Source organism: Syzygium oleosum, unplaced genomic scaffold (genome assembly GCF_021117445.2).
Source record: "Syzygium oleosum isolate NSW1041296 unplaced genomic scaffold, Sole_v2.1 Sole_v2.14, whole genome shotgun sequence".
Taxonomy (NCBI): domain Eukaryota; kingdom Viridiplantae; phylum Streptophyta; class Magnoliopsida; order Myrtales; family Myrtaceae; genus Syzygium; species Syzygium oleosum.
The window spans coordinates 8,862,568-8,883,797 of NW_026607498.1; the positions used below are offsets into that span (position 1 = coordinate 8,862,568).

General features: G+C 41.4%; 4 protein-coding genes across 4 annotated transcripts; all 4 read right to left on the reverse strand.

Moving 5' to 3' along the window:
• Nucleotides 1-876: 876 nt before the first annotated feature.
• Nucleotides 877-1,724, reverse strand: LOC130139838 (uncharacterized). The gene has a single exon (XM_056317599.1). The coding sequence runs from the start codon at nt 1,619-1,621 to the stop codon at nt 1,031-1,033; it is 591 nt and encodes a 196-aa protein (XP_056173574.1). The 5' UTR covers nt 1,622-1,724; the 3' UTR covers nt 877-1,030.
• A 5,248-nt stretch (nt 1,725-6,972) lies between these two features.
• On the reverse strand, nt 6,973-7,867 carry LOC115666736 (uncharacterized). The gene has a single exon (XM_030588407.2). It carries the CDS (start codon nt 7,719-7,721, stop codon nt 7,128-7,130), a length of 594 nt encoding a protein of 197 aa, XP_030444267.2. The 5' UTR covers nt 7,722-7,867; the 3' UTR covers nt 6,973-7,127.
• Nucleotides 7,868-10,207: 2,340 nt separating this feature from the next.
• On the reverse strand, nt 10,208-11,118 carry LOC115666738 (uncharacterized). The gene is made up of 2 exons (XM_056317666.1): nt 10,979-11,118; nt 10,208-10,939 (listed from the first exon to the last, which is right to left on the reverse strand). The coding sequence occupies exons 1-2, from the start codon at nt 11,092-11,094 to the stop codon at nt 10,351-10,353; spliced, it is 705 nt and encodes a 234-aa protein (XP_056173641.1). The 5' UTR covers nt 11,095-11,118; the 3' UTR covers nt 10,208-10,350.
• A 3,038-nt stretch (nt 11,119-14,156) lies between these two features.
• On the reverse strand, nt 14,157-15,177 carry LOC115692268 (late embryogenesis abundant protein At1g64065-like). The gene has a single exon (XM_030619068.2). The coding sequence runs from the start codon at nt 14,875-14,877 to the stop codon at nt 14,272-14,274; it is 606 nt and encodes a 201-aa protein (XP_030474928.1). The 5' UTR covers nt 14,878-15,177; the 3' UTR covers nt 14,157-14,271.
• Nucleotides 15,178-21,230: the final 6,053 nt, after the last annotated feature.

The following is a 21,230-nucleotide window of genomic DNA, read 5'->3' on the forward strand; positions in this document are numbered from 1 at the left end:
TTACGTTTCGTGCTTTAACTGTTTCCTGACTTGTCGATATTGCTTACGCTCCTTGAGCATCACGTAGTAGCTAATTTTCTTCCACGTGTCACTTTATTTCTTGTCATTCTTGATGCCCACGTCGTGTCTTTACCTTTTGACACGTGTAAATGAATTTTTCATCTCATATTACCATGATTTCGCGCAAAACTCGCGATTTTGAACTTTGTCGACGCCACGTGTAAAGCTCGTGATCTGGGATTCGTCGACGTCACGTGCAAGGTTTAAATTTGTCGACATCACGTGCAAAGCTCGTGATTTTAAACTTGTCGACAACTTTATGACGTGTCCTGTCGACAACTACCTCTGGGCCTGACTTACGACCTTTCTCATATTTTTACCATGTGGGCCGTACTTTATATCTTCTGTAACTTGTGAATGGCCTATTCCCACCAGGGGTAATTTTGGGTGTCAACACGTACATACCTTTCCTAAGGGTCAAATGCTTACTAACCATCCGAAAAAGACTAACAAAAATTGCCTGATATATTGCTACTTGCTTTTCTTTATACAAAAGGGTTCTCGAATACACTGAGGAGTTACTAAACACGAGTGAATTGGTTAGTAATTTTCCATGGAGAAAAGTTTTTTTCACCTTTTTAATAGATAGTCCGTAACTTTTTATATGAAAGAGGTAATTAAGTGGAAAGATTTGGCGAAGTTTATTAGTTGAATGTTTACATCTTTTGACTGGAGTCACACCTACTTATAATGTTACGAGCTCCGTGTCATCGTATTAATAGAAGGTGGCTTGGCCGGTCCCGTTTCTCATTATATAGAAAAAAACGAGCCAAGAGTTCAGGAAGCTAAGAAGAAATAGAAAATAAGAGGCTCATATCCTCAATTCAACAATAAGTACGTGAAATTTCAACATAAGGAAGGTGATAACAAATGACAAAAGAATAGGTAGAATTACAAGTCTTATCTAATCCACAAAATGTTTGTAACAAAGCACAAGCCGTCTAACGGAGAATCACACGCTCTTGCATCCTCATTTACATGTCAAGGACTGGACTGCCTTGGTTGATGTATCAATGGCCATGGTGCAATTCATTTGGGAGGTCTTCGTCTTCTTGAACATGAACATGACCGTCACCTTCCCTTTGAGCTCGCCTTGGCTGTTCAATGTTATGATCCCCGAACTCAACTCGTTCCCAAGATTCGATGTGCTCGGCAAATTCGCAGAGCTCAATGTCACACTCACATCAATCTTCTTGGTGGACTTGAAGTTGGCCTTGCTTTTGGGAATGATCGCTTGTCCCACTTGGACGCCTCCATAGGTGAAGCTAACAGTAGAAGCATCGTACTTGAAGGGACCCCAGTTGGTGTTCTTGACCCGGATCGGAGCGATGAAGCTCATGTCGAACGAGGGCGAGGCCTGCGTCCCGACATTCAAGGTTTGGATGTCGAACTCGCCGACCCTGAACTTGGGGGACTTGAACTTCATGATGACCAGGACGAAGAAGAGGGCTTGGACTACCTGTAAGATGACGAAGGCGATGATGCCGATCGTCCACTTCATCCTCTTCTTGCGCTTTGCCTCCTCGTCCATGTAGTGCAGCGATTCATTGTCCTTCGACATTGTCTCTTCTGAACTGATGGAAGTTTTCTGTTTCTTCCTTCTTGTGTGATCTCAGTTGGGTGTTTTCTCAACGAATTTGGAGAAGCTGTGAGGATTGATTGTATCGAGGAGGTGGGTTTTATATAGATTATGGCGCGTACCCAAGACGAGTTATTATGACCAAAGGCTCCCTCCACACGCCAAAAGCACCCAATGTTGAAAATTCTAACGTTCTAGACGAACGTGATTTTATACGTGGATTCCTTTTTCTCTAATATGAAATGGAATTATATATTGTTGACAATTAGAAGCTTCGTTTATTGTGCGGTCTCAACCACAACGCTGAAGCAAACCCCCGGAGGTACAAACGGACAAAAGCAGGTGGAGAAAGCTTGAGTTTATTGACTTTTCAAACGTTCAGGATGTTTGAGCACTCTAAGTTTTCGTCACCGTAGCAAAGGGAACAGTTAACTCCGTGTTTGCGTTGATTATGATAAGATAATCTTCGTTGATCTCAAGTTAAATAATTACTTAGTTGAGGTCCGCCAATGCTGGCCATACCCGCGTGACGATTGTTACTATAATTTGAATTATTTAATTAGTTAGTTTAGTTGTTGACCTTTGTCTTAACCTCAAACATGAATGTTCGGATTCTTCCATTTCACTGTACCAAATTTAATTTGCGCACCAACTGATTAATACGCAAAACAAAAAGTCTGCTCTATTGCTAGACTCGGGTTTTAGCTGGTAAAAGGGCACGATGATTAACCTCCATATGGCAGTGTAGGTCCTGATCTCTTAATCACGCTGCAATGTAATCAAGCAACTCATGACAGGGTAGAAGATGACTTAGGGTTTGTTTGGTAACTATAATATTGTCAAATAGTTGACTAGCCTTGACCTAAAATATGGTAATTTGATAAATCATTTTGAATATGGCTCACATATGAAAAAAAATTAAGTTTGATTTATAATCAACTCGTATGGTAGGATGGGAAAGTAGTTAAACAGTCTCAAAATCAGTAAACAATAACTACTTCATTTCAAAATTCTAAATCGACACGGACAGAGAGACGAAAATATTAGGTAGGCTTAGCTTTCAACACCATTGGTAGGCCGCTGCATTCCCTGGTTGACAAATGGGGCCCATTATTTGTTGGGAGCGCATAGTATAAGTCTGATATCTTCACTTGGGGAGATTGCCAAGAGGGACTTCATTTTTGAATCTGTCAACATATCTAATTGGATAAATATTCACTCAAAAGCTTAAGTCAATGGGTTATGAGTTAACTTGGATATATTAATTGCTCCATACCACATCAATTATCTGATACGAGACTTTTCCTAACACAACTCATATGTGTATCTCAATAATCTTCCCTTCATGTCTGAACTCAGTGTTAGATATGCTCCCTCTTTAATTCAAGTATTCTTCTGCATCAAGATTTTTCGATTTGAATCTTTATCAACGCCTAACTTCATTCCTGGTCTCTTTCTTGAGACTGAACTTTGAAGTTTGCCATCGGTCTTGCATTGTTACGCTAGAAAGCCTAGAAACCGTGTCACTGGATTCCTTTATCGAAATATCCACTAAACACCGAAACAGATTGGGGGCCCACAAATCTACTATTGGCTCTGATACTATTTATTGGAGTGTTGGATATTTCAACAATTTAGAAATAATATTTAAAGTAATGGCTATGACCTCCATGAAAGCCATCATCTTATAATGGCTTTATAACGACTTTGTAATATTTATTTATTTCTTCATAAACCCTCCATTTTATAACAGCTTTATAACGTTTATCATTTTAACAATTACCAATTGTTTTATAACGGTTTCTTAATGGCTCTCTCTTTTGTTTGGACATAAAATAAAAATTCAAACCACAATCCTTCCGGATACATCGAATCAAAAAAGAGAATTTTCCTTTTCTTCTCATGTCTTTCCTTTCTTTGCTAAGTTATATATAAATGTTGTTCCTGTTCCTTCTTTTATTCTGTGTGGAATAAAGAAAAAGGTCCATTGTTTCTTAAGAGGATAGCTGTTAAAGCTTATTGTGCCGAGTTTTGTACTCTGAGGGGCGGAATTATTCTTAAGGACCGTGCTTGCACGCCTAAGATAATTTGATCTTATTTTCTCATCTTTTTCAATAGATTTCCAACAATTCTTAATTTTCATATTATCTAATATTTTTTTAACAATCTTAAGGATAATTGCCTTATGGATTCCCAAATTGGAACTCTGTTGCTACCACTGCTGTTGGAATTGAACAAGGACTTGGAGATGGTGAAGAACAAGTATCACATATTCGTGGGCAGTTTATGGTGGCAATTACGAGATATCTCAAGAAAAGTTGGATCCCTTCGGCTCGACTATGCTTCCTCCTCTGTGGAAATTGGAGACCACTTTGTCTTCTCCGTTGAGGCTTGTCGTCACCTAATTTGCACTATCATTGCGTCACCATATTAGCCGTTGCAACTTCATCACCATTATGGGGTAGCACCGGATCAACTCCTACCGCCACAGAGTGACAAATCTCTGCGGTGGTTCCATCTTTAATGGTTCTTGAACTCATTATATCCGGTTGAAGCTTCTTTAGATCTGTCGTAATCGAAGTTCAATCAAACTACATATCTTCATTCTCTGCTCCTTATCTGATCGTTGCTATAGAATTAGAGCTAAGTCCTTTCTCTTTCTCTCTTCTCTATTTCTGATTTCTGATTTAGTCAATTGCACTCATCTACTCAGTCTTTTCCAGAATTTCCAAAGGCTTCTTCATCGACTTCCATTTTCCATCATCTTTCGGATGCTGTTCGCCTTATTTCACTCTTTTAAAACAAATTTACAAATTTGGCCTTTAATAGATTGAAATTTAATTTAAGAGAAAGAATTAAAGGCCAAAAGTTTGCCGATTATTTTTAATTGGCAACAAGAGTATCAAGGTATGTGCAAATGCTTAAATACATAAATAAATGACCATATGAAGACTTCACACAAAGCGTGACTTCAATGGAAAAAGCTATGAGTTATATGATGAATCTGACCAAAATAAAATAAATTTGTAGACGATAAGGGGGCATATGACAATCCTTGATTATCTAATTTACATTAGTCGACCAAACAACAAATCATTTAATTCTTTTTAAAGGAGCATATGTTGACACGAGAAAATGTCCAAGTATTCGGTTGACAATCTTAGATGCAACCGATAAAGAAGTGGAGGGAACATAAATGACAAATAGTGAAGTCGATAATCTTGGATGCAATCGTCAAAGATGTAATTGTCAAAGTAGTCGAGTTGATATAATCGTCAGTGTAGAGGAGTCGATGTAACATTTAAGTAATCGTCAGTATAGTGGAAAGTAAATTTACTTATTAGTTAGAGGACTAGTATCACAAGCAGAAAAAGAGGTAGCTAGGTAGCTTGGCCGGTCCCAAACGTTTGGGACCTTTAAATTTGTCGATTTACTTATCGATCCATATACTTAGAACGGTTTTTCATCAGTAACTTTTCCGCAAAACAGATAAATCAATACTTAATTTTGAGTTATCATGACAAAAGTCACCAACCATGTGGACAAGCTACTAATTACCGATAGAGTTCAAACTTATCTTCTATTACGATAACTTAGAAATCAAATAACACAATTGCTATTTGCGTTGATGGGCATATCCTTACTTTTGGGAAATTTTCAATTAAGGACCCAAAGTGGGTCTCTTTTTTCAAAAAAGGATCCCAAGTGGACAATGTTTCAAAATAAGGACCCAGCTCGCCGGCTGGCCAAATGTTCGCCAGCCAGCGACCGTGAGACATTTTCCGCCACCGAAATAGGGGCAATTTTGTCTTTTTCTTTCTTTTTCCGTTTTTCTTTTCTCTCTTCCTTTTTTCTTTCTTTTTCGGTGCCTGGGCTGGCGAGGATTTCAGCGAGGGCCGCCTTCGCCAGGGTCAGGCGATGGCCGCCCTCGCCGGCATCGGGCGAGGGTCGCCCTCGCATGGGCGGGCGAGACCCGTCCTCGCCCTCGCCAGATCCGGCCAAGGCAAGGGCAGCCCTCGCCGGATTTGGCGAGGGTGAGGGCGACCCTCGCTTGACGCCGGCGAGGCCGAGGGCCGCCCTCGCCGCAACCCTTGCCAACCCAGGTGAGGGCATCTCTCGCCCGCCCAGATCTGGCAAGGCCAAGGACGGCCCTCGCCAGATTTGGGCGAGTGAGAGCTGCCCTCGCCTGGGCTGGCAAGGGTTGCGACGAGAGCCGCCCTTGGCCTCGTCGGCGTTGGTCGCCTCGACTGACGCTGGGGAGGGCAACCCTCACTTGGGCTAGCGAGGCCAAGGGGGGCCCTCGCCAGATCTGGGCGGGTGAGAGACGCCCTCACTTGGGCTGGCGAGGGTTGCAGCGAGGGCTACCCTTGGCCTCGCCGGCGTCGGGCGAGGGTGGGTCTCACTTGCCCAGGTGAGGGGGACCCTCGTCCGACGCCGACGAGGGCGGCCGTCGCCCGACACCGGCGAAGGCGGTCCTTGCCTTAGGCCGGCGAGGTCGAGGGCGGCCCTCGCCACAATCCTCGCCAGCCCAGGCGCCGGAAAAGAAAAAAAAGACAAAAAAAAAGGAGGAGAGAAAAGAAAAAAGGAAAAAGAAAAAAAAGAAAGAAAAAGACAAAATTGCCCCTATTCCGGCGCCGGAAAATGTCTCACGGTCGCCGGCTGGCAAACATTTGGCCGGCCGGCGAGCGGGTCCTTATTTGAGACTAGTTTGGGCATTTTGGGTCCTTAATTGAAACATTGTCCACTTGAGGTCCTTTTTTGAAAAAAGAGACCCACTTTGGGTCCTTAATTGAAAATTTCCCCTTACTTTTTCATACTAATCACGTCTGTGAGTTGATTATGAGTGACAGGCTAAATGTTATTTTGTATGAAAATTACTAATCTAGACAACTAAATTACTAATAATTGATGCGTACATACCTTTCCTAAGGGTGAAATGCTTACTAACCATCACGAAAAGGACTAACAAAAATTGCCTGATATATTGCTTCTTACTTTTCTTTATACAAAAAGGTTCTCGAACACACCGAGGTGTTACTAAACACGAGTGAATGGGTTAGTAATTTTTCCATGGAGAAAAGTTTTTTTCACCTTTTTAATATATAGTCAATAACTTTTTATATGAAAGAGGTAATTAAGTGGAAAGAACTGGCGAAGTTTATTAGTTGAATGTTTACATCTTTTGCCTCGACTCACACCTACTTATAACGTTAGGAGCTCCGTGTCATCGTATTAATAGAAGGTGGCTTGGCCGGTTCCGTTCCTCATTATATAGAAAAAAACGAGCCAAGAGTTCAGGAAGCTAAGAAGAAATAGAAAATAAGAGGCTCATGTCCTCAATTCAACAATAAATGCGTGAAATTCCAACAGAAGCAAGGTGATAACAAATGACAGAAAGAATAGGTAGAATTACAAATCTTATCTAATCCACAAAATGTTTGTGACAAAGCACAAGCCGTCTAACGGAGAATCACACGCTCTTGCATCCTCATTTACATGTCAAGGACTGGACTGCCTTGGTTGATGTATCAATGGCCATGGTGCAATTCATTTGGGAGGTCTTCGTCTTCTTGAACATGAACATGACCGTCACCTTCCCTTTGAGCTCGCCTTGGCTGTTCAATGTTATGATTCCTGAACTCAACTCGTTCCCAAGATTCGATGTGCTTGGCAAATTCGCAGAGCTCAATGTCACACTCACATCAATCTTCTTGGTGGATTTGAAGTTGGCCTTGCTCTTTGGAATGATCGCTTGTCCCACTTGGACGCCTCCATAGGTGAAGCTAACAGTAGAAGCGTCATACTTGAAGGGACCCCAGTTGGTGTTCTTGACACGGATCGGGGCGACGAAGCTCATGTCAAATGAGGGCGAGGCCTGAGTCCCGACGTTCAAGGTTTGGACATCGAACTCGCCGACCCTGAACTTGGGGGACTTGAACTTCATAATAACCAGCACAAAGAAGAGAGCTTGGACTACCTGAAAGATAACAAAGGCGATGATGCCGATCGTCCACTTCATCCTCTTCTTGCGCTTGGCCTCCTCGTCCATTTGTTGCAGCGATTCGTGGTCGGTTTTTGTCATTGCTAGATGGAAGGAAAAAAAGGGGCTCTCTTCTATGGTTTTGTGCTGTCAATGAGGTTTGGTTGTCTGAATGACTTTGGAGATTGGAGAAGCTGTGAGGAACTGAAATGATAAGGTGGTGTTTATATAGGATTTGGTACCAAATGGGTGTGAGAATGATCAGGGAGGGCTCTTCCTAGGAAATGATGTTGTTCCCGTCGCCAAACGCGTCAGTTGAAAGTCAGTTCTAGACGAATGAGAATCTTTTTATATTATTAGCCAGAGACGAAGGCGAGTTTGGTAGTGGAACAGAGAGATTTCCGTAATACGCAACGATCTGTTTACAATAGAAGCTTCGATGATCGGATTGTGCGGTTTCAATCACGCGCTAACACACAAACGCACACCACGATCAGAGAAAAATTTACAGGCAAGTTCTGCGATCAATAATGCGGCCGACAGCTAATTACAAGGGTTTTAACCATTTACTTTCTTACTAATTATAGAACCGATGATTGACCAGGTTGTAGAAGTTACTTTTACGCCGACCGACGGTGTATTCTGTAGCCACTGTCTTATGTAATAATCCTGCCAGCTCGTGGTACAAACGGACAAAAAGCAAGAGAGGTGGAGTTCTTTGACTCATCACGAGCCGACGCATTTGCAGGTTCATTCTCTTTTCTGAACGGTAGGAGAGAAGCTCTGCCAATGTGATACACACGTGAGGTTTGACATCCTGACCATGTCCATGTCCGCATTGGCGGCACCATGTGGGTGGCTGCATGCTTGAGGAGTAGAGCCCAGAGGGCGACAAACAGCGGATGGGTTTTGTTTAGCCTCCTCAGATTTGTCAGATACCCTCCACCTAAAAACAACTAGTGGAATTGATGTATCTTCTTGAATTGCTCATATGTATGGAAAAGTCAAAGTCTGGTGGAGTGGAGGCAATCGATTCTGTCGAGATGGGTAACTCCAATTTGAGTTAAAATGAGTCAAACTGAACACGTTAATGGTTCAGATTTGGACTCGCTCTTGGTGATCTTATTAGGTGAAGGAATAAGGATTCTGTTGTACGCTACCAACATATTATACCGAAATATGCACACATCTAAAGTTATGTTCTACGTTATTGATAGTAGGTTCCTGGTTGCAACATTTGAAAGCATTGCAATATTGTCAATCAATCACAAACTATTAATGTATACGATTTGATTAAACTAGTTAGATAAATAATTTGATAGCAAATGGTTTGAATCGACACACTAGTAGTACTATCGATCGATGCATCAAGGCTTGTAATAGATGCCATAGTACCTTAATTTTTTTTTAAATATATCTCGAGCAACATCTATTCAACAAAGGAAACATACAAAATCAAGTATATTGTAAGAGCAAATTTACATACTATTTCTCATTTGAAAATTGGAAAAAACTTTCAACCTTGGTTGGCTTTACTCATCTGCCAGACACTGCATCCCTTTGCCATTCCTGGTCCCACACACTCTCAAACGAATAATGCCTATGACACAATTTTGACCCGAGAAACGTCAACAGAAAAAAGTACCACTAAAGTCCTAAATTTATTATATTTGTATTAATTTAGTCATAAATCTTTCAATTGAAATAATTTAGTCCTAAACTTATTCACATGGGTACCAATTCAGTCTATCCGGGCAATTTAGGCCAGAAATCGTTGACGTGAACGTCGAACATGGATATTTTTTAATAATATTTTATATTTTGCATTTTTTTCTTATTTATTTATTTTTTTCCCTTCATTTTGGTTAGGAAGGGCTGCCTTGCCTAGAGTCAGCGGGGTCCCAAAGGCCTTAGGTGAGGGCCTTTGCGGTCTCGCTTGCAGCCGTCGCAGCCGCGAAGGCCCTTACCCAAGGCCTAGGTGACCCCGCCGGCTCTGGGTGAGGCGGCCCTCGCCAGCGGCCGGTGAGGGCTTGGGCAAAATGAAGGAAAAAAATAAAGAAAATAAAAGAAAAAACAGCAAAAAATTATATAAAAAATAATTGAAAAATGTTTACGTCAGCGCCGATCATACCATGTAAGATGGCTGGCGTCCATATCAGCGATTCTGGCTTAAATTAGCTGAATGAATTGAATTGGTACTAATTTAAAAATGTTTATGACTAAATTGGTCCAATTTGAGGGTTTATTATTAAATTGGTATCGATACAATAGGTTTAAGATTTTTCTTGATACTATTCCTGGACATTAACTATGAGCATTGATGACTGATGAGTTGATCACAGCCAACCGCAATTAAGAATGAAGATAGTGAAAATCAATTTATAACGATCTCGACCGTCCAATTTTATTGAATGGAATGTCTATCATTGTCGAATTAGATAGGCTCCCAAAAACATGCGACTTTTTTCACTCTTTAATAAGTAAATTTTTGAGCTGGTTGATAATTTTTTTTTTGGGGTTCAAGAAAATACCAATGTTTAGTAAAAGTTTTTCTTGCTCCCAAGTTCCAATTGAGAAAAGAAACAGAATAATCAAAGGGTCATATCCTAGGATTCAATAATATGTGATAACAAATTACAATCGAAAAAAGCTAAGATGTAGTACAAAATCTTATCTAATTCGCCAAAAAAAGCCAGCAAGCAGTCTAATGGAGGATTGCACTCGCTAATCCTCATTTGCACGACAAGGATTGGACCACCTTTGTCGCTACATTGATTCCCATGGTGCAATTCATCTGGGAGGTCTTCGTCTTCTTGAACATGAACATGATCGTTACCTTCCCTTTGAGCGCACCTTGACTGTTCAACGTTATAATCCCCGAACTCAACTCGCTCCCAAGATTCGATGTCGTGGGCAAATTAGCAGAGCTCAAAGCCACATTCACGTCGATCTTCTTGGTGGACTTGAAGTTGGCCTTGCTTTTTGGAATGATCCCTTGTCCCACCTGGACACCTCCATAGGTGAAGTCAACGGTGGAGGCGTCGTACTTGAAGGGACCCCAGTTGGTGTTCTTAACTCGGATCGGAGCAACGAAGCTCATGTCGAACGAAGGCGAGGCCTGAGTCCCGACGTTCAGAGTCGGGACGGTAAAGTCGCCGACCCTGAACTTGGGGGACTTGAACTTCATGATAACCAGGACGAAGAAGAGAGCTTGGACTACTTGAAAGATAACAAAAGCGATGATGCCGATCGTCCACTTCATCCTCTTCTTGCGCTTTGCCTCCTCGTCCATGTATCCCATCGGCATTGCTGATTCTTCTTTCTTTGGAATAGATGGAAGAATAGAAAGGCTCTCTCTCTCTCTGTTTTGCTTTCTGTGATTTCGACTCGGTTTTGTTGAAGACTTTGGAGATTGGAGAAGCTGTGAAGATTGAAATGAGGCATTGGTAGGGTATATATAGGATTTGATTTCCATATTGCCATGATCAAATGGAGGCAGGCTCTTTCCTAGAAAAAGTTAGATTGATTCAGGGTCGCCAAACGCGTCCTTGGAATATTCAATCCTAGAGGAAACCCGGAGCAGGAATTTGTCAGCAACGAGCGGGGGTTGTTAACACGAAACATCGACCCATCGAAACTTCGAATGAAGGAATAGTCTCCGGGATCTTTACCGTACGGTCTCTACAAACGTTTTCAAGTTAGAAAAACTGACAAAGCAGATAATGCCAGAACTGCGCAAGCGTGTGGGGCCCTATGTAGCCCCAGACAATGAAAAGAACGAAAGAGAGAGCAATACTAAGTTTATGGAGATTGATATTTAAACTTCGGTTTATTAGATTGAATATTAATATAAGTGGATCATATTCAACACCCATCAATAATACCGATCAAGTGGGGAAAATTATCTAAAAAGTCATAAATCTATTGTATTTTTACCAATTCAATCCTAAACATTTTCACTTCTTGCCAATTGAGTCAATCCGGCCAATTTTGGCCGACCGGCGCTGACGTGGTCGCCGGCCTGCGCCGGCCGTCCGGCGTTGACATGACCGTCTACCGTTTGGCCAACGCTGATGTGGCAATTTTTTAATATATTTTTTTTAAATTTTTAATCTTTTTTTTTTTACTTCTTCCCTCTGGCCGGTCCGGTAACTGGCGACCGACCAGAGGTGAGGGCCTGCGAGGTCGACCTTGCCGGCCTCTAGTGAAGCTAGCCCCTGCTGGCCACCGGCGAGGGTGAGCCTCGCCGGCCCTCGCCTCTGGTCGGTAGCCGGACCGGCTAGATGGAAGAAGTCAGAAAGAAAAAAAAGATTAAATTTTTTTAAAAAATATATTTAAAAATTGTCACGTCAGCGTTTGCTGGACAGCCAACAGCTACGTCAGTGCCGACCGGTCAAAATTGGCTGGATGGATTTAATTGACAAAAAGTGAAAAGATTTAAAACTGAATTAGCAAACTTAAAAGATTTATGACTGAATTGGCAAAAGTGCAATAAGTTTAGGACTTTTTGGACAATTTTTCCCAATCAAGTGATTCATCGAGTGGTCTGAAACTCGATTAGCAAGCCGAAGGCCACGGCTTCGGTTCCCTACCCCATCCTCGATCTAAGGTTATCTTGGTTAGTCTGCAAAAAAAATGACCTAAGTTTAGGTGTCTGGCTAGTTTTGGGCTTTCACACCCGCGCTTGGTGTGGCTGCAAAAAACAATTAATAAGAAATTCTATCGGTAGTTTTTTCGTTAGCCATAAATTTGGTTTTTTTGTCGCCGATTAAATCTATAATAAGATTCTTTGATGGAAATGATGGTTTTGTGACGTGGACGCTCATCTAGAAGGTTGAGAAAATTATCTTATGATATATATATTTTATTATGATCTTGGCAAGAGAATTGATGTTGACTTAAGGTGATGAGTTTGACCAAAAGCTTACCTAAAAGTTGTATTGCCGGAGAATTAAGACGAGCGGCGTCGTGACTCTTTCGCCTGCCTTGGCTGACTTTTTGAGAAGGCTTTGCTTTCAATGAACTTCTTAATACGTCAGAATAAAGAAAAGTTGTTAAATCATAATTTAATCTAATGATTCGCCATTTTAAGTGTAGTCTTTAATCTAATTAACTTATATGTTAGAAATTATTATGAGGTCTACTCTTTCAAGAATTTATGGCTCACAACATGCTATTACTCTTAAAATAACCGAAAGACTGTTATGTTAGCAAAATCCATAATTAAATGGGTGGATGGGTGATACGATGCTTCCAAAACAATATGTAAGTTTCCTGATCTTGATGTTGAAACCATGGTGATGTTTCGATGACAACCCTATTGAAGTCGGTATCTCATTCTATTTTCAATTTTAGAATACGATGGAGTGCAATAGTCACTCGATGTGGCTATATATAGGTTTGTAATCGACCCTCGCTCAATGGACACGGTGATTGCAGTGACAACGCTCTTGCCCCCATTCGAATTTGAGCAAGGGCAAGTTGGCCATCCTGGACTGCCCTTTTCCGCTCCTCTCGCTACCATGAAATCCTAGCCTAGGAACGCAACTCCTAACCACTCTATTTCCAGCTTAGCGAGATAGTGCCATCCCAAGTCAAGTGCTAGAAGAAAGGAAATGAGAGAATCGTCAGCATTTCGCATTGACAACGTTAATAGAATCAGAGAAGAGGAGCTCGATGCAGCTCGACCCTCGGGCTTGGGAAGTACGGTCAGATTCATAGGACCAAGACTATCTCAGCTTCGAGGGCCGATTGCTCTTGCTCGAGACTTTAGCAATGGTTTTCACTTGGAGTTTTCCTTTTATTTTGCTAATGTGGTTCAACATGTCGACAGTTGTGGGCCCCACTCATTTGATGTGGCGACCATAATAGCGAGTTAACAGCCACGACAACTGTGGACGATCATATCGGCAATTTCCGATAGCAAAATCAACAGGATGCCTAAATTCTGCTATTACGAAGAAATACAATTAGGACTAAATCGAATAAAAATTTCTGGGATTAAATTGAATAATTTACCCAAAAGTTGGGATTGTCCCTCGAAACGGACAAATTACAGATGTATAATGCCGGCGATAATGGCGCACTAGATGACTAAGTCCCGACAAGGCTATAAGTCAAAGTACGAAATGTAAAAATCTAGGCATCAATGTGCTGTGAATTGGTCGTGTGAACTATGTTTGTCTTATTTCTCTTTTAGTCCTCCAGAAAATGCAGTGCGGGTAAAACAACATTCACTACAACCCCCAACCCCCCCCCAGATGAACGGAGGACACAAGTGCAAGAAATGCAGATTACTAAGTAATCAGATCAATGCTACACCAAACTACATAACTTATTCCGTCTGTATGCGATCTTTGACAGATCGGTATGCCTTCTTCGTACATGCATGTGAAGCGAACCGACACAAGAATGACGATCGATATGATAAACAGTAGTAGTTTTTTTGTTTAGGGGAGAAACATAATTAAGAACACCAAGCTAAAGCTTCGATCCGAGTGCAGTACACATGTGAGGTGTACAAAAAAGTAGGGCAAATTTAACAAGATAGAATACTTAGTTTGATTTTGATCCACGGAAAATGTATTGAAAACAAATAAAACCGAGAATACAAAGCCATAATATGATGCCGAACCACCTTTCCCAGGCATGCTCATTTGCATGACAAGGACTGTACCATCTTTGTTGAGGTACTGATTGCCATGGTGCAATTCATCATCGAGGTCTTCTTCTTCTTGAACATGAACATGACCGTTACCTTCCCTCTAAGCTCGCCTTGACTGTTCAATTTTATGATCTCAGAGCTCAAATCGCTCCCGAGGTTCGAATTGCTAGGCAAATTAGCAGAGTTCAGAGTCACGTTCACATTAATCTTCTTGGTGGACTTGAAGTTGGCCTTGCTCTTGGGAATGATCGCTTGTCCCACTCGGAAGCCTCCGTAGGTGAAATCAACGGTAGAAGCATCATACTTGAAGGGACCCCAGTTGGTGTTCTTGACACGGATCGGAGCCATGAAGCTCATGTTGAATGAGGGCGACGATTGATCAGAGTCCAAAGTCGAGACATTGAAGTCGCTGATCCTGAACTTGGGGGACTTGAACTTCATAATGACCAGCACAAAGAAGAGACCCTGCACTACCTGAAAGATGACGAAGGCGATGATGCCAATCGTCCACTTCATCCTCTTCTTGCGCTTCGCCTCCTCCATCATTAGCAACGCCTCTTCATCCATCCTGCCATTGTGGTTGGATTCCGCCATCGACGACGACTTGGAAAACTCAGTAGCTGATTCGAGGTTCTCGTTAAAATTTTCTCTAGATAGGATAGGAATGATTGTTGGGTTGAGTATCAGTGAGAAGTGTCTGGGAGGATTTGAAGAAGCGGGGGTCAGTATGAGGTTTTTTATATGTAAAGTCTCTCGGAGATCGGACAAGAGTGTGTCGAACCAGGAAGAGCAGAAATGAGACCACCTTCGTGGAAAATGGTATTGGGACTACTAGGTTAAACGCGTCTGTCAGACGTTGGAAATTTCACTTCTAGATGGACGCGAGTTTACGGAGAAAAAGAACCAGCAACAAGAGAGATGTTTTGTTTCATAATGTGAAATTCATATTCGGCTGATAGGATTTTCTTTTGTTCCTTTCTTTGGCCTGTTTATGGTCAAATAGAAGTTTCGATTACGTGAGTCGGCTCCAAAGTCATCACCGTACAATTTCAGCCACGTCGCCACTGGAGGACGACCAATTGGACGAAGCAGATCAAAAACTTCTTGAAGGTTTTGAACTTTCAAAGTATGTGTCTCGTGTCCGATGTTTACGGTTTAGCTTGACCCTGTATAAAGATTGGATTTTTATTTTCTCACAACGGAAAATGACAAAAATGGTATCTGAACATTTATTTATTATGAAATGTTGTCCTTGAACTTTTAACTTATTCAATAGGATTCCTGAATTCTTTATTGACACCTTTTTTTTTTAATTGTCCAATTAAATTGCACAAAATTTGGGAGTTGATTTTCTTCAATTCCTAAACCCACAAAAAAAATACTTTTATTCAATTGCATTGCATGTAGACATTAGATAAATTAGTATTAATTGCACTAATTAACTTTTTTTATTAATTAAAAGAAAAGAAGAAAAATTGCAAAAAAATTGGGATTGGGCTAGGTTGGGGCCAGGTCGACCAGGCCCTCTCTTTCCTTTCCCCCGGGCCCGGGCCCGGGCCCCCTCTCTTTTCTTTTCCTTTTTTCCCCTTCCTCGCGAACTGGGCCCAGCCCACTCACCCGCGTGAGCCAAGCCCGGCCCGATCTCTTTCTTTCCCCCGTTCGAGTCAACTCTCCTTCCTCTCTCCTTCCCCTACGTTGCCGTTGACCGAACAAACAGTGGAACGTCCTCGCCGTTCCGCCCAAGCAAGAGCAAACAGAGGGGGAGCACCCAGTACAGGGCATTGAATGCCTTCCTATCCCTGAGCTCCCTCTCTCCTTCCCTTGGTGAACGTTGTGGCAGCCAAAGGCCGATGGTGTGGTAGAGCACTACTCCACCAAGTAAAAAACAAGCGAAGGAGGAAGCATAGTAGAGAGAGTAGAGCGGTGTGCGGTTAGGAAGTGGCCGACGGCCGCTATATAAGCCAGCAAAGAAAAGAGAGAAATGGTCGGCCAAAACAGAGCAAAAGAGAGATCGAGAGATTTTAAGAGAGTTTGAGAGTAATAAAGAGTAAAAGAACGAGCTTTGAGTGTTTGCAGGTTGCAAAGGGAAGCCAGTCAACCTCGCTGTCATCAGCAAGCCGGCCGAAGGTTCCCCAGAAGCAACTTGACTGGTAAGCTTTCTCCGGCCTCTAATATCCCTTGTTTTGCTTCACAGGTTGGGCGGGACTTGCACCGACCATTTCGCGTGAATCCCGGCCCATACCAATCTTTCCCATAGTCTACACGTCACTGTTGAAGGTGAGTATAGGTCATTGAAGGAGGTTGGGCCTTGAAATAGGTTGGAGTTCCCCCGTTTTGGCCATGAATGGCAACTGTTCGATAAAATGACCAAAAGAAGCTTGTTTTATTTGATCTTCGGTCGGCGATGTCGAGACTAGCTGAAGAGTTGGGTAGTTTAGGGAAGTTTAGTAGTGGCCATCGAAAGCCTGAGGAGGTCAAAGACTGGCCTGGGTCGTCCGGCCAAACTCCGACCGACTTTTGCGCTTGAAGAGCCCCGGCCAGAGCTCGACCGACCACCATCCTGGGCAGTCATCCAGTGGCCAGCCAGGCTGCAACTTCCTCGACTTGAAGTGCCGAGGAGGCTGGTGCCTAAAGCCGAGTAAAATAGCCAGCAAATCGTCGAAATTTTGCTCGGCTAGTCATGCCCCGTGCTTGAGGAGCACAAGATGCCCGGTCAAATCGGGTCCGCAGTCCCGGTTGAACTAATCTGCAAACCCTATTCGACCGATTCGACTCCTTTGGGCCAGCCTTTTTTTGTCCTTTTCCATCAGACTGGACCCTAACCGGGTTTGGCCCAATGGGGAAGCCGGGTCGACAACCTGGGTCAGCCAATTCTGGTCGATTTTATGGGCCCGGGTCAATTTTGACTTGACCAGGATCTGACAACCCGACCCAAATATGATTATTTTAATATTTTAATATTATTTTTTAAAAAATAGGAAATAGTTTAAATAGCTAGATTTTGAGTAATTTTCTTTAAAAATATGTGAAAATATTTCGAAAAAATTTGTGCTTAAATTGAACAAGCCTTTAGGGCTATACCATAGGATTTTGAATGTCCTAAAAATGAATGTCATGTCATTATTTGTGCAATTCATTTTGATCATTATCTATGTTGCGACCCTTCCGGAGGTAAACCACAAGGGGATGGCTAACTGATTTACTAACGGTAACGAAAGTTCCTTTCATGAGGCTATCACTCGCGTTTAGTGCGGACTCTCCCAAGCCCATCTGACCGCAAATTGGTACTCAATTCAATCATGATTAAACTTACTTTTTTTTAGCCGCCACTAACCGATTTTGGATCGATTAGACACCCAAGTAAAATGTGGGAATACAGTTTACTTATGCAAACCAGAAACTCATGAATTCGGGGACTATGTTACGCTAGATTAATCTAACGCCATTTCGGTAACTTTTCTCTTTATTTCGAAAATATTTTGCATGCAGTCTTTATCCATTTTTAACCTATGCCACTAACATATAAGGAGTGATCTTGCACGTGCGCACTCAAGAAAGTAAAACCCAATGATCAAAACATTTAAAAGATTGCATACGATTTTAAAAACCTAGACGCACTAAGCAAGCAAAGCGTATCACTACCCATCACCACGAGATTTCTGCAAACTTTTACTTTAGAAAAATATGCAAACAGAATGCATGAATATTATGCATGATCGTGCACGGGATAATGACTAACTAATATGCAATCTACATGCGACTCTCTAATTTTAATTTTTGATATTATTCATCATTAAAGACAAATTATCCTAAAAGTCTACAACTTAAATGATTCCTAACCCTGCATCTATATGATTAATGAAAATGCAATCTAAATCCTACGTGTGAGATGACATAGTTTTATTTATAAGATAATACATGCATGTAATTCTAAGTTAGTTAATATGTATGAATGACCTAAAAGAAACCATGTTTTTATTCTATAATGCAAGCTATATATTTTTATATATATTTTTTATTTTATGAAAATAGCAAGTTTAAAACCTAAGACTCTAATGTGACCTAGTGACCTATCCACTATTATTGAATTATACAATCGATGCAAGTAACGTAATAATTAAAACTATCTACATAATACTATTATTAAAACTTAGTTCTAAATTACATGCATTTTATGATGTGAGCCTAATTAACCTTAGAGGTCTACTTGCGATCTAAATGATTCTAAGGACATTTTTTTTTTCAAAATATTTGTGCATTTTAAGACTAATTATGCATGCCCTAAATATGAAAATCCCAAAATGCAAACGACTTGCAATGACGATTGATAATATTGTGGTGTAATGAAACACACATCATATCAAGATCAATCATAACAAGTCATGCGAGACAATATTAGGATCCGACCTAAGTGTCTAAAGGTTTGGAGGCGTAATATGCCTTACATAACACGGGAAAATAACCAAATCATGATAACCTAACCAAATCATGATAACCTAAGGCTCTGTCAACTAATAACATGCAATTAAGAATTATCATAGAAAGTTGAACACAACTCCACTTACCTGCACAAAACCAAACGAGACCGATGAAGAGGAATCCCAAGCAACGTGAGGAACACTATAACGGCGGTTCAATGCTGGCCAATGGCGAAGCTTCCCTGAGGATTACTGGAACTAGCGAAACTGGAAGAACACTAGGCGATGATTGAAGAGCAATTGGACTGAGACCACGACAGATTGGTGGGCTCGATGGCCTACTAACGTGATGAAGGTTTCGTCCAAGAGACCTGCAACAAAACGAGAAGGTTGGACTTTCTTGGCGAACGCGGAACACGGCAGCGGGGCTTGCTACCGAGGCACGGAAGGACTATTGGGTGCTTGTCAGGTACGACGTCAGGGCCGGTGATAATCAAGCTGGATTGTGATAGGGACCGCGGATGAGCAGGGGCTGAGAGTTCAGCGTCGCTGGGAAAAAAATGCTAGAACGGCGGAGTTTGGTGAGTGCTATGGATGGTGATGACTTGCGGCAAGACAATATGGACGTCAAGGCTCCTTCACGATCGCAACATCGTCACTGAAAAAGAGTCACCGACGGCCAAAGTGACTGGAACTTTGTTTCGCCAATTTCCACTTCGGGAGCGTGTGGAAGGTCAGAGCAAGTGTGGTTTGGAGTTAACGTCTCGCGTGCTCCACATTGAGCTCTGTAGGAGACGGTGAAAAACGGAAATGGGGTTGATGGGCTTCTCTAGTGGTGGAGGTGACCTTCAGCAAGAAGGAATTTTTGGCCTCTCTCCAATTTTCTGTCTTCACGATTGTCTCCTCACTTGTTTAACGATCGCTTCTCTCCCACAATCTGGACTCCTAGAGGAAAGCTGATGACCATGATAAAGACCTCACCGTTCTTTTTTTTGGTTCTTGAGAGAAGTACCCTTTTATAGTGGCTCTAGACACCTCCCTTTCTTTGCAAATCTTTTAAGTTTCCTTTTCTCTTCCCTTGATTCACGACATTCCACGATTTTGGCCAGCCCATTTGCACATTCCAATCAGCTCCTTACTTTGATTTCATCCTTTTATTGATGTCCGTTTCACCGATTTTGCCTCTCAATTGCCGCACTTTCCTTTGTCTTCAGCCGTGAACTTAACATTCATGGAAAAATATCCCAAGAATTCTTCCGTTTAGCTGGCCAGAGAGAAGATCTCTCCGATTGATTTGTAGCAAGAAAATCCCCTTCCCAAAATGGCGTGAGGCTACTGCCTTCATGATGGTCTTTTTTCATTGCTAGAATAAGAGCATCCAAGGATATACACTCTCTTTCTCCAATCACGCTTTGCAAGATCCCTCGGCCAATCTCTATCCTCATTTCCAAATTCTTTTTCCTTGAAAGCTTCACTGATGGATCTTTAGAATCCAAGTATTTCTCAAAATCCCCAAATTCAGCCAGCTCAATTTGATTGAAATCTTTGATCAAGGTTTCATTCAAATTTCAGCAATTTTGGAATTTAATACGAGCACCCATGGCTGACTTGATGCAAATATGCATAATGCTAAATATGTTAATCTAAAATACTATAAGTGCCTAATGCAAATAAATACAACAAATTGAAACAATGCGGTATCAATGTTTCTTTCTTTTCCTTTTTTTTTTTGACGGTTGGCTTCAACCCCTAAGTTATATGTGATAAAAGACAACGTGGGAAAATCAAAATTTAGGTGTCAACAATTTAATTGCATAATTTCGATATGTTGAATGCCGTCTCCTTAGTTAGGATTAGAACCCTAAGCTGCATATCTATCTTGACTGCTGATCGTTAATTTAAGGGTTAATACCACGAAAAACCATGGTACACCTGTGACAATTTTATCCTGAACTAATTTTTTGATCACAAAAAACCCCAAATTAGTACACCTGTGATAAATTTATCCCGAACTATTTTTTTGACTACTAAAAACCCCACATTGGTACACTTGTGACAATTTTACCCCAAACTAATTTTTTGACCACTAAAAACCTCAAACTGGTACATTTGCGACAAATTTACCCTCCGTTAGTGTCCATTAAATTGGATTAATATCACGAAAAATCACAAATTGGTAAACTTGTGACAAACAGATGGGTAAAACTCCAAACTGATACACCTGTCAACTACCACGTGTCATCAAACTTAGTAATTTGACGGTAAAATTTAACGGAAACTAACGGAGGATAAATTTATCACAGGTGTACCAGTTTGTGGTTTTTGGTAGTCAAAAAATTAGTTCGGGATAAAATTGTCACAGGTGTACCAGTGTGAGGTTTTTGGTAGTAAGAAAATAGTTCGGGGTAAAATTGTTATAGATGTACCGGTTTTGGGTTTTTTGTGGTAAAAAAAATAGTTTGGGGTAAATTTATCACAGATGTATCAATTTGGAGTTTTCATGGTATTAACCCTTAATTTAATGATTGT

Coding starts and splice junctions, on each gene's coding strand:
- LOC130139838 (XM_056317599.1), bottom strand. CDS start 1,621: ATGTCGAAGGACAATGAATCGCTGCACTACATGGACGAGGAGGCAAAG.
- LOC115666736 (XM_030588407.2), bottom strand. CDS start 7,721: ATGACAAAAACCGACCACGAATCGCTGCAACAAATGGACGAGGAGGCC.
- LOC115666738 (XM_056317666.1), bottom strand. CDS start 11,094: ATGGAAATCAAATCCTATATATACCCTACCAATGCCTCATTTCAATCT. Junction 10,940..10,978: donor CACAGAAAGCAAAACAGAGA/GAGAGAGAGCCT, acceptor TATTCCAAAGAA/AGAAGAATCAGCAATGCCGA.
- LOC115692268 (XM_030619068.2), bottom strand. CDS start 14,877: ATGGCGGAATCCAACCACAATGGCAGGATGGATGAAGAGGCGTTGCTA.